Genomic DNA, 12,903 nt, shown 5'->3' with positions numbered 1-12,903 from the left:
GGTAAAACAGACCTCTCCCACCGGAAGGTCAAACTTATACCTAAGCATTTCTAACTGCCATTTAAGTTTACTAGCATATAAAAGTAAAACACCCAGTTACAAACCCTAACTTTGAGCCATTAAAAAGGCTCTTGATCATATATGAGAACTTGTGTTTAAAACTTAACTGTACCTAGAAGTTTTGGCTTAATCATTTTAAACAAGAAACAGCAGAAGCAAGTGGTGATAATCTACCCTTTGTCCTAATTTTAGAATGTGAATAATTAACCTTCTGGGGGGAAAAAAGCAGAATTTTAAGAGTAGTTCAATCCAATAAATGTTCAGTTTAGAAATAGGTCGGTCCTGCTGGTACAGACTGTATTTATTGCAGTGGCAATTCCCATGAAATCAGTCATTACTTCAGTTAAACTATTGAAGCATTAACGCCTTAAATTCTGCTTTCAGGCACTTAAATATTGGATAATACTGATTTTTTATGGGGATTATGGTAAAAAGGGCTTTTGGTAAAAGGCATAAAAAGTTCACATCATTGCTACATCAAATTTTGTTAACAAAAATGCTAAGTTCCTACAAATTTTCAATTCTAAAAATAAGTTTTTCCCAGGTTAAATCGATAATACTTAGTGATTATTGTTTAAGGTTTATATCTAGAATAAATATCTATTATAGTACCCAACTCTACAAGTGATTTTGTTCAGCAGTAGACTTATAAGAATAAAAACTGGTGGTGCAGACAGTTGGGCACCTTATAATACAGAAGGACACATCCTTCCTGAATCTCTGTGGGGGAATCTAGTTACCAGCATGTCCCAAGGAATTTCTTCTCCAAAATGTCACATCATTGTAAGAAGGATTTCAGGCATCAGTGTGTTGGTAACTGCCCCAGTGTAGATTACCTAGTTACCCTACCTTCTTTCAAAATGAAAAAAAGGAATAGGAAGAGGAGGAAGAAAGAGGAGAGGGAAGAAGAGGAAGAAATAACAAATAGGAGAGTAATCTGGTTTCCCTGCCCCGGAAGCAATTAACACTGGAAACCCAATGGGCCAAGCTAAACATTAACCACTGCTTTTGGTTGGCCTTTGACAGCACAGGGTAAAGATATCCACCTGGCTTTCAGAAACCAGCTAGGTGGGTTCAACATCTAACCTCACCATTGAGAAGTAATGTGACCTTGAATAAGTTCATCAGCCTCTCTGAGCCTTTGTCTCTCCACGCACCTGTACAAATGACCCCACCAATCTCCTGGAATAGTAGGTCTCAGTGAGAGAACCTACTTAAGTTTCCATCTGAGGGTACCATGCCTCTCCCATGGTCTAAGGCACTGACGGCTTAATCTGGAAGGTTTGTTACTGATTTTGATGCTATACCAAGAAGTCAGGACACAGCTGATGCTACTGTATTTTTTATTAGAAAACAAATTAAATAAAAAAGTGATTGATTCTATATAAAATTAAACTCGAGTCCATGGTTCATGGTGGGGAAGGCTCAGAAGATGGAGACAAGGATGTGCTAGCAGCAGTTTCTTTTTCTTCGTATCTGGGAGGCAGTTCAGATAAGAGATGGAGGGTGTGGGAGGGCTCAGAGGATGAAGCGGTCCCAGAAATAGTATATATCGATTCACAATCTCTCTCAGAGGCTGCACCTTGGCCCTCATGAGTCGGGGACCTACAAAGAAGAAGAGGGAACATGAACGGGAGAAGAGGAAATCAGTCATCACGCTCAAATACCAGGTGCTTTTCACATGTTTAATTAGATGCATTTGGAAGCATTTGCAAGGGCTTCCAGAGTAATTTCTTCCCATATATATTTTGCATAGATATGTTTTAATTTCTTACCCCTTACTGTCCTCAGAGCTGATTGTAATATTAAGACAGTTTCACTCCTGTTGTCATTCCCCTTGTCATTGAAAAGACAAAGGGTACAAACATATAGTGAAGTGAAGTTGCTCGGTCGTGTCCGACTCTTTGCGACCCTGTGGACTGCAGCCTACCAGGCTCCTCCGTCCATGGGATTTTCCAAGCAAGAGTACTGGAGTGGGGTGCCATTTCCTTCTCCAGGGGATATTCCCTACCCATGGATCGAACCCAGATCTCCTGCATTGGAGGCAGACACTTTACCATCTGAGCCACTATTCACACAAACATATAGATGCCTTCCAAAAAGAACATGTGCACACACACAGCTACTCTTCTCTGCTATTTCATCTGGAGACAGCTAACATAAGGGAGACAAGCTTATGCAAACAGAAAATTAAATCATTAAGCCAGAAACTTGAAGGGAGTTGGGAAGGCATACTGGTTACTGGAGTGGGCTCCAGCAAAGGGCAGACCTGCATCTAAATTTCCACCCTGCTGGTTTTGAGCTGTTTGATCTCTAAGCCTCAGCTTTCTCATCTGTAAAATGGGGGTGATGACAATGTCTACCTTCTAAGTAACTATGAGAATGATATAAGGAAATGGAAGGAAAGCCAGGTTCTGGCATGGTAGCAGGAGTCATTTTTAGAAAAAGTTAATAGACATGTATCTATTTATCTCTGCAAAATTCATCACTAGAGAAAAGAATACAAAAATTCACAAACAGAATTCTCCAAATTCCAGAATCTAATCTCCCTTTCATCTCCACAAGGCAACTCCTGCGTTCGTCCCTGGTCGGATCTCCAGCCCACCACCCAGTCTGGAGTACTAGACTGTGTATCCTAAAACATGAACGACCAGGTAAGGCAGCACTCATCCCTAGCATGCTCAGGTCCCTAGCAATCTCTTGGGTCTTGCTTCTCACTGCCTTTAAAAAATGCACGTCTCAAAAGTCAATTTTCACTGAGTGCTGCTCTGCCTTGGGAGATTTTCCAGTGATCCTGCCTTCACTTCCTACACCCTGGGTTCCCATCTGGGAAGGTACAGTGCCCTCCCCAGCCCTGGCATTTCCCAGAACTCCTTCCTTTCATACCTTCCCTGCCCGTGGATTCTCCACAGGTCTCTGATGCTTCTGACTTCTTGGTTTCAGCTGCCTCTTTGCCATTTCATCTCCAGGACCTCAATTCCCTCTAAGCTCTGGCCCGTCCAGTCTCCCTCCAAGGCCCACGCCTTGCTCTCCTTCCGCCACAAGCCAGCTCATTCTCTTCTCCTGATTATACGAACCCATTCCCATCCTCCTCAGTCAGGGACCTTCCCTGTCCCTGTCTCTCACCCTTGACATCACAACCTCTGATTTTCCCATCATCCTCCACCACAGACTCCCTCCCATACTCCTCCTCCCCCCCCCTTTTTTTTTTAATAAATGCTCTATCATTTTATTCAATTTGGCCACACCACACGGCATGTGGGAATCTTAGCTCCTTGACCAGGGATAGAACCCACGACCCCTGCAGTGGAAGCACAGAGTCTTAACCACTGGACCACCAAGAAGTCCTGCTCCTCCCTTTCTGATCACCAGTCCCAGGCTCCTATTACCTCCAGCCTGTCCATGATCATGAGTCAGCCTCCTAACTGGTCTGGCCGCCCTCAGCCTTTCCCCAGTCGGAGCTGAGCTAACCACTGCTCGCATTCCGTTGCTGTAACTCCTCAACCTTCATTGGCATCCCTCTGCCTCAAGGAAAAACACTCACATTTACACTGTTTAATGTGATTCCAGGCAGGCCTCCTAATTTGTGACATATGGGAAGCCTGGGGGATGTAAATATGAATCTATCATTTCTCTTCAATCAATCTGAGAAGACTCTGAGGCCCAGGGAACAACTTAAAATTGAGGGGAAAAGACTGGCATGCTCAAGGCAGGGTGCAGGCTGATTTCAGTCAGTCACTTAAGTATCCCCATTAGATATCAGAACCTCTGTACATGCTGGGGGTCTCCTGGGACCCCCACACCTCCCACAGTCCACAGCAGCCTAACTTAGCAGGGGCCTCCCGAGTTCTGGTCCAGCGCTCAGGCTGGCTGACAGGTGGTTCAGCATTTTGAGACCCAGTTCTGCTACAAGTGCATACAGATGCCTGGAGAAGGCTTCACATGAACCTGGCGTAAGCACTCTTATAATTTTTAACTTATGTGCTAGCCAAAGTTTCCTGGAAGGTACTGTGAATATTAAGACAATAATGCTGACATCATGTCAGCAAAATGGATACTCTTCCTGGATGGTTACACCCGTGTCACAACATAAAGCTGACCTGGCCTGAAGACAGGCACAGGCCTGAAAAGGGTCAGTGTTTCTACACTTCCAGTTCAAAGGGAGAATCTTACCCAGAGTGAAAAATACTGTAATATGAAGGTGGGCTTTCATCTGGAAGCAAACTGTCAGTCCCAGGACTCCGGGCAGCTGCAGAAGCTGAAGACTCAGGAAAGTAAGGTGGCGGAGGGGGTGGGAATATTATCACGGCATCACCTAAGGAAACACAACATTTTGTTGAAGATGGATGGGTAATAAATGTAAGCAAATGAGCAAGAGCTAAAGATATTAATTATACATTTGGCCCATCTATAGCAAAGGTCAGAACACCAGAACTGAAAAGTGGGCCTCTCAAATTTACAGAGGCAGAGAACAGAGGTCACTAAGGAACTGGAGGTGAGGGCAATAGAGTTTAATAGAGGCAGAGATTCTGTTCAGGATAATGAAAAAACCTCCAGGAATTGATAATGGTGATAGCTGGTTGTATAACATGGTGAATGGACCGAATGCCACTATACATTTAAAAATTATTAAATTGGTAAATTGTAGGTTATATCTTGTTTACCATATTAAAAAACTGAGCCTACATTTCATAGCAGGTCTCAGCTAAAGCGTTTCTGGTGAGTGTTTGCTAACAATGTTCCTTATCTCCCCTGGGATGTCCCCTGCTGTCAAGTTTTTCTTATTTCCAACTTACAGTTTTAATTCTTCAAAAGTCAGCTGTTGGGTAAAGCGCCTCTGCTGGTCAAATGCAATTTCAGCCTCTGGACAAATGACGGCACAGCCACAATATAGGCCCTCAGCCATATTTCCACAAATGTGGTTTCCATTCTTGCTGAGTTTTTTATCTACCAACGTTTCTTCCAAGCTTTATCAAAGAAAGTCAAACTCAAAGCAAAGCTAGGGTTTTTCGCCCCCTGCATTTTTTGTTGCTACTGTTCACTCCAGAACACATTCCTGTGTTTGGGGGAGGGGAACAGGGGACCAGATACAAGTTCAGACTCAACTCAGAATGCACGAGATGAGTTGCCCAGAACTTTCCAGATGTGGCAGCACCACTATGAAGAGGTCTGAGGGCAGCCTCTGCTAAGCTGGCCACTCCACATGACCGCTCAGGAAGAAGGAAGGAGGAGAGGACTTTACTTCCCTTCAGGGAGGAGACTGGTTTCTACTGGTGGCAGTCCTGATGCTCGCAGGGTTCTCGAAAGCAACCGGGGTTCCACTCGCCAGTTGCTACCCGGCATGGCCCAAACAAGCCCTTTGTCCTCTCCAGGCCCCAGCCCACATCTGTAAACTGCAGGCAGTAACTGCAGCTGCCTCAGAGGACAGATAGGAGGACCAGATTCATGTGAAGGGTTAAGACGGTGCTGCGCATGGAACAAGCTCTCTCAGAGGTCACACACCCTCAGAGGGACTTTCTCCACACCCACCAGCAAGTAGCGCCTGTTTGCATGTCTGAAAACATTCCTAACTGGCCGTCTGGCCAGCGGCTCCACTCTCCCCCTTGTTGCCTCAAATGCCTCCCCTGCAGAAAATGCATAAACTCCATCTCTCCTTCTGCAAGGAGATGGCAATTGGAGCTTAAAATATGCATGGCTAACTGAAGCTCAAAAAACAATGGTGGTTGTCTTGGGATTCTCATTTTTTTCAGAAGGTCTTGGTAGGTCGGAGGAAGGTAGGTTGAGTGTTCACTTTAATTATACACTGCAGGACAAAGGAGCTAGAAATAAGCCTCCAAAGCAGGCCAATCACCTATCAAAGACAGAGAAGGAAGTACTCCGCCTCCAGCCATCTCTGAGGCTTACCCATCCTCTGCCAGGTCTGCGCCCAGGCCCCCTGCTCTCCCTGAGAAACTCCTGGCTCCCTTTCAGTATGGAGTTTCTCTTGCAGGACTTGATGTCCTCTGTGGGTTGACCGGTCATCTGCTTGTGTATCCAGGGTCGAACATTGGGTGTGCCCACAACACGCATACCATGCATCTTGATTTATCTACTCTGTCTTCTATTCTGGGAAGAGCTGAATTCTGGCACTTAGATAAGATTTGCCTCATATCACCCTCAATTTCCCTCGTAAGGCAGAACTGACCATTGACAGACAACAACCAGTCTTAACAATTGTGCTAAAAGGCATGATTTCTAAAGATGTAAATAAACCCTATTCCATAATATCAAAGGAGAGAAAGACAGTGTATTACAGTGCCAGATTTTCACAAATTTGATAGGACTTAAATGGTTATATGGAAAATATTTTAAACTCTTCAGTGCCAACATCAGGATAGAAATGCTCAGGAGCCACCACACCCCTGCTCCAGGCCCCAGTTCCCCTGATTCCAGTCACCAGGAGTAAGGCTGGACCCCCCAAACTCCCTGATAGTAAACCCAAAGGGCACACTCAATACGCCCCACCTAAGTGGAAGAATATGAGCATCCCACAAGTACATTTACTTGGCCCGCACTGTGTTCCCCAGAAGAACTAAGAGCATCTATAATATTGGGTGAGCCTTTTCATCATTTAACAATGATTCAGGGCACCAGGTGAAGGATGAAGCCTGCAGAAATAGAATTACAGCAAGTGTCCCAGGAGGGCCTATGTGAGCACATGTGTGCCCACTGCCTCAGTTAGGATCCTGGCTCTGCCACCTGCTAGTTTGTGACCTTAGGCTAATTACTTGGGATCCTTGAGGCTCGGTTTCTTCATCTTTTACATGGAGACACTATGTATCTGCCACAGTGGACTGTTGAGGGCATGGATGAATTTCACATAACAGGCTCTTGAAGAGCACACACTAAAACACTTAGATCGTTATTTGGCCCAAGAATAAGCTCTATATGTGTGTTAGCTATTATTAACAAATAACTAGTGTTGATGTCACCGTAAGCATATAAACGCACAATTAAGTAAGCTGGGAGCTTCAACCCTGACCGAACACAATGATCATCTATAAATCCATCTGCCCTTCCTCTCTGAGGCCAATACCATGCAAGGCCCACAGCCCCGGGAATCCCCCCAGTGAGAACTGCCGGCTCAACGAGAAACAGCTCACTTCTTCCCTGTTCCTTCCAGTTTCTGCTCTGTAATCCCCTTTGCCCACCCAGCCTTTTAGATGTTAAGGCTGTGCCTTCAGGGTGGGAGACTGAAATAAAACAGCAATTTGCAAAAATAAGCAGCGATGGGGGATTTTTTTTCTGTGTGAAGGTGAGACCAGAGCTCCTGATGTGGTTCTGTGGGGGCCTGACTCTGGGACATGGTGACGCAGGTCTTCTGCAGGGGGACCAAAAGGGAATCTCTGGACATCCCATAGGGGAAAGAAGTGACCAGGGCAGTCACATTTCATCTGTATCTATGCCCCAGCTCCCAAACTTTGCCCCAACCCTGAAAGAAAGTGAAAGTGAAGTTGCTCAGTCGTGTCCGACTCTTTGTGACCCCATGGACTGTAGCCTACCAGGCTCCTCTGTCCATGAGATTTTCCAAGCAATAGTACTGGAGTGGATTGCCATTTCCTTCTCCAGGGGATCTTCCCAACCCCGGGATTGAACCCGGGTCTCCCGCATTGTAGACAGACACTTTACCGTCTGAGCCATGAGGGAAGCCCCGACCCCTGAAGTCAAGGACAAAATTACAGAAGATGAATAAGGTGGACAGCAGTACAGAAGACTCCTTCAAAACGTGGAAGACCAATGGACTTGCAACAGACTCAGAATCCTAGAATGTCAGTGCTGCCAGGAAACTCCGAAGTGGAGTGTTAATTCTACAGACATACAAAGTAAGGCCAGGAGAACTTAAGGACTTCCAAGGGCAGCCAGTCAAGGATAACCAGTGATGAGAACCCACGCTTTCAACAACCAGAAGTACCATAAGAGTATGCTGTGAGAATAACAGGGGAAAGGAAACAGGGTCATGTGGCAGGTCCCTTAGGTGACAGAAGGCTCCCAGGGTAGCCTCAAGACCTCTCACTGTCCTCTTTATTTGCCCTGCAACCTCAGTCAAGGTCACAACTCAATGTCCTGATGCTTTTGTTAGATAATAGGGTACTGCTGGGAGGAAAGGATGTGCTGAGGGATTCTTATGGGGATAATGACAGAGGCAGAACTGTGTCTGTGTGCATCTGTGTGTGTGAGAGAGAGAAGGACAGACAGAGGACAGAGATGAAGAGAGAGAATTTAGGCCAGACCCAAGAGCAGCCTTGATGCTGCAGCCACGGTGATATGAACAAGCAAAGGAAAGACAGCGACCCACCTACAGTCACCTGGATGGGCTCCAGGCTCTGGGTTTGTCTCTCTTCACTTTCAGAAGCATCCTGGGCCCCATTCAAATTGTTTCTCTTCTTAACGTGCGCGACCACGAAGAAACACAATCCCACAAGCACAATCAAGGGACCCAAGATCTGAAGGGACAGGAATCCACAGATCTGGGGCTCTGAGTCAGCTGTGTCTGTCTCATTCAGTGGTTCCTGCATCCAGTTTGAGCTGCACCCAGGTACCCAAATGCCCAGTACGCTGATGAGCATACCGCTCGTCAGGAACAGAAACCCAAAGATGAGACACTGGACAAACTGGCGGCTCTCCCCACAGAGGAAGGGTCGGTCGGAGTCCCCCTGGTTGTTGCCTCGCAGGCGCTCCTCAGTTTGCTGAAGTCGTGCCCGGGAGCGGGCCAGGATCACAGCCCCGAGTCCAACCACGGCACACGCGGGTCCGGCGATCTTCAGCACCATGCTGCAGTCTGGGAAGGTTTCGTATTGGCACGCCTGGAACCCAAAGATGGAGAGCAGGACTCCCACACACAGCAGGATGGCACCGATGACAAAAAGGAAGAAAATGAGCTTGCTGACATGCCTGTCTTCCTGGACCCCGTCTGACTCAGCAGCAGCTGCAGGAGACATGGCCAGGAAAGGCCCCTTGCCCGAGGTGGGTGGGATGTGTGTGTTCAGCAGCTCTGCAGACATACCCAAACACCAAATTATAAAAGGGCTACAGGTGTTCCTGACCCGCCCTGTTCTTTTCCCAAAATCACACTAGGATAAAATCATAAGGAACAACTTTGTGCAACTGATACACTGTAGAACAATGAGTTGGTTCATGAGTCAGAGGAGCTGGCATTCAGAAACTCCTGAATATGTAATTTTATAAAGATATGTAAGAAGGGGAAATGCATTTACCATGCACCCAAGAGTATCTTGAAAATTCAAAAGCCATACCACAAAAGTAACTGGGTGTGGCTTTTCCTGTTATAGTCTTATGGACTCACACACACACACACACACACACAATGGTAAGTAAGTGAAGGAAGAACCACACAGATTGTTTTGATTTATTGACATCCGACATTTCATCACAGCTGCTCTGAGCATTTCCAAGTGGGTAAATTTTCTCCTTCAGTAACTAACTTTCCATTTCCTGTTTTAGACTGCAGCAACTTTCCATTCCTGGCTTTATTCTAAGGCTCCATCTACAGAAGACCCAAGTTCAACAGTTTCAACTGAAGGTGAAGGTGGTTCAGGAACACAGTGAGTTTGGGAGATTTTAAGTTAATTCTGTCAAAATGTGAGTCTTGAGACCTCAAACAGGCACATACTGGGGCTGCCCTGAAATCTGGTGGTCTGGTTACTGGGTCTCAGATGACTTGGGGGCGTCTGGCACAGCAGGTCACATAGCACCTTGTCCCCCAGGTGGGCAGGCGGCCTCCTGCTTCCCTTCCTTCATGGTGCCACCCACTTCCACAAAAAGTTTCAGCCCCATTAAAAATATGCAGCTGATAAAAATCACCAGTTACAAAACACTAAACAGCGACAGAACTTTGACTCTGAAAGAGTATCCATGAAATCAAGTGGGAAAGCACCTTCCACAAGACCACCTGAGCCCTGTACTTCAAGGGTCTTCTATATTAAATGTACCCCCAAGCAGTGGGTCAAGAGTTGTCTACTTTATACAGACTGACTTTATCAGCCAGTTACCTTGTCTTACGCTAATGAATGGAATATTTTTCCAGGACCCTTCCAGTTAGGGCACTCAATAAGACAACCCCAGTGTGAAGAACATATTCACTTAAAGAAAGAAAACTTGAGAAATATTTTATGCCACTTGCATCCATGACCCCATGAAAGAGCTAGAGACTGAGTCGCTAGAGCCAAGGCCATCTTGACAAACACAAATCACGTGCAAGTAGCGTCAGTTTCAGTAAAGAAAGGAAACAGCTGATCTTATTCTAGGAAGTGCTTTTCCAGGAATAAATAAGATAAAATCAGAAGGAAGTTGGAGAGAGAGGGAAATAGAAGTGGGAAACAAGTTTGTGCTTTACACTTGTACAAACTATATTTATGAAGATGAAATTAAGCTGAAACAAACACGGAAAGTATTGCACTAATTTAAAAAAAGATTCTGAATCCTGTAATATCTTTTGCTGGTCTGGAGATAGAGGTGAAGGGTGACTCTGTGCTACAAAGCCCTATCAATTCATTGTAGGGTGGTGTTTTGACTTTGATGTGAGTCACAAGGCTTCAACTGCCTTAAGGAAAATTCCCAAATACTAGTAAAGCCTAAATTTGGATGTGTAACTTCCGTCAATGGGGTCACAGAGTCGGACACGGCTGAAGTGACTTGGCAGCAGCAGCAGCTTCCTTTCCATGGACTAATGGACTAAGTACTTGGCATAGGTAGTTAATCCCCCATGCGAATTAGTATGTGAGTAGTCCGTCCATCTCTCTGCCCGCCACCCCCGACCACGGATGCGCTCACAGTGAATGGCACAGGTATCTGCAGTAATAGGAAAGTAAACCTTTCCCAAATACCAGCCTACACTTCATTTCCCCAAAGCCAAATCCGCCTCACGACTCTGTTTGCCAAAGGACATTTCCAAATGAGCAGTGGGTCACCACTTCCAAAGCGCTGTTTGGGGGCTGACGCAAAGAGAGGCAAAGCCCTTCTTGGGAAAGAGCTCTGCGGGTTTCAGGAGCCAGAGCTCCCGCGGGAGCAGGTTTAGCGCGGCTGCTCCGCGCGGCGCCGCTCCCCGCACCCCGCCTGGACGCTAAACTCAGCGCTTGCCCCGCGGCCGCAGAGCGCGGTCCCCAGGGGTGCGGAGGAGCGCGGGGCCCGGGGCGCTTACCTGAGGCTCGGTCCTGCGAGCGCGCTGCCTGCGCCGGCAATCGGCTGGCAGCACGGGTCGTGGGCACCCGGCAGAGCGCGGCGCCCGCCCCCGCCCGCGGCCTGGCCGGCGCCCGGCGGCCCCGCGCTCTCCCACCTGCGCGTCGGGGCGCGGAGGGCGGGCCGCGCGGTGTTTACAGAGGAGGCGGTGCGCGGAGGGCGCAGCGGCGCGGGGCGCGGGCAGGGCCGGGCGGACTGGCCGACGCTGGCCGCCGCCGGGTGCTGCCCTTGCGGGCCAGAGGCGCGCCGGCTCCGGGGTGGAGAGTGAGGGGCAGCTTTGGGGCCCGGGAGGCTCCGCGTCCGTACCGGTGCGCGCAAGGAATCCGGGAAAAGTGCCCCCCGCCGCCACCTCCTTGGCCTGTGGCCCTCGGGCAGGGGCGGAAGTTGGGGTTCCCCTGGCTGTCCCAAGTCACCAGGCGACGGTCGCGATCCGGGCGGCGTGTGGGAGCCGGTTCCCTTCAGGGCCGAGAGCCCAGAATTTGGGCTGGAAAAGGGCAGCTCCTGCCCCTCTCTTCGGCTTGACCGCCGCCTAGGCAGGGGTCCCCGGGTCCCCGCCGCTGCGCCCTCTGCGACGGTCCACCCAGTGGCCTGGGGCCCTCCTGCCGCTCCGGAGATCGTGGCCGGGGTCAGTGGAGCGAGCCTCTCGCCGCGAGCGCCCGGACGAGCAGGTTATAAAGACACCAGGTCACAGGAACGTGCGCTCCATTGGCGTGTGAGACAAGAGTCTCCCTGCCTTCCGTCCTAGCTCGGAGACTCACGTGTGGTCACAGTCGCTGTTTGCCATCGAACTCCCTTCCCGGTTCTCAGTCGCTAATGATTTGCTGGAATTAAACTGGTAACTTTGCCCTTGAACCAGGCGGTTTCGGGATGGGTTTGCTAATCCCCGTGCTATTTGTAACCTGCCCCGTGTAACACGTGACACGGAATTAACTGTGCCAGTTTCCATACCAGAGGTCAGGGCGCTGCGAAAGGTGAGTCAAGCTCAAACAGGGGAGAGCCTTGAGCCCTTCCCCATCCCTGCCACTCCTCTCTGGGGTCCTGTCCACTTCTTCTGAAACCCAGTCAGTCAAGAGTTCACACCCATTGCCTTAACCTTTTTAAAGAGTAAGCCCCTTGCATGCCTAATACAGCAAGTTGTCCCCAGCCGTTTTCCACTGCAGTAAAGAATGAGTTGGTTTAGCTGATTACAGAAGTGAGAGGGAGCCTCATTCACAATTGAGAGGGAGGCAAATAAGGAAGGGTGGCCACCTGGGCTCTGCAGCCCAAGGGCTGGGTGGGTGAGACAGCGCTGCCTCTGGGAGGAAGGCTGGCAGGGTCCAGTGGGAGGGGTTTGCTGGGCCACTCACCAGAGTGCCAGAAGATTATTACTATCTTGAGTATCATCACCCCTTGCTCTGGGCCAGGTTCTGTGTTACCCACTTCAGCCTGTGTGGGGTTCTCTGCTATGTGTCTCCAGCAACTCCAGAAAGGTTGCAGGCCACAAGGGAGCTAAAAAGTTCATTTTTCAGCTGAGGATCCTCAGCCCTAAGAGAAGTAGAGTGACCTCCACAGCTGGTTAACGGGGAGCACGGGCCTGAACCAGATGTACTGACTGTTCCTCCCGGGGGA

The 12,903-nt window shown here is 48.5% G+C and overlaps 1 protein-coding gene across 3 annotated transcripts; it reads right to left on the bottom strand.

Moving 5' to 3' along the window:
• Positions 1-1,386: 1,386 nt before the first annotated feature.
• TMEM171 (transmembrane protein 171) lies at positions 1,387-12,149 on the bottom strand. 3 transcript variants are annotated; one of them, XM_040262709.1, is made up of 4 exons: positions 12,054-12,149; positions 8,396-9,091; positions 4,234-4,375; positions 1,387-1,665 (listed from the first exon to the last, which is right to left on the bottom strand). In XM_040262709.1, exons 2-4 carry the CDS (start codon positions 9,036-9,038, stop codon positions 1,470-1,472), a joined length of 981 nt encoding a protein of 326 aa, XP_040118643.1. In that variant the 5' UTR covers positions 9,039-9,091; positions 12,054-12,149; the 3' UTR covers positions 1,387-1,469. The 3 variants fall into 3 exon arrangements, with proteins under 3 accessions (XP_040118643.1, XP_040118644.1, XP_040118641.1); XM_040262710.1 differs by lacking the exon at positions 12,054-12,149 and adding an exon at positions 11,258-11,305; XM_040262707.1 differs by lacking the exon at positions 12,054-12,149 and having other exon boundaries at positions 8,396-11,074.
• Positions 12,150-12,903: the final 754 nt, after the last annotated feature.

Source organism: Oryx dammah, unplaced genomic scaffold, assembly GCF_014754425.2.
Source record: "Oryx dammah isolate SB20612 unplaced genomic scaffold, SCBI_Odam_1.1 HiC_scaffold_20, whole genome shotgun sequence".
NCBI classification, from domain to species: Eukaryota; Metazoa; Chordata; class Mammalia; order Artiodactyla; family Bovidae; genus Oryx; species Oryx dammah.
The sequence above is the reverse complement of the archived record's forward strand: the minus strand, read 5'-3'. Positions and strand labels throughout refer to the sequence as shown.

Excerpts from the sequence above, each read along its gene's own strand:
- TMEM171 (XM_040262707.1), bottom strand. The coding sequence starts at position 9,101 with ATGTCTGCAGAGCTGCTGAACACACACATCCCACCCACCTCGGGCAAG. Across the intron at positions 4,376-8,395 it reads GCCCATCCAGGTGACTGTAG|GTGATGCCGTGATAATATTC; the intron begins GTGGGTCGCTGT and ends GTGTTTCCTTAG. Across the intron at positions 1,666-4,233 it reads TACAGTATTTTTCACTCTGG|GTCCCCGACTCATGAGGGCC; the intron begins GTAAGATTCTCC and ends TCTTCTTTGTAG.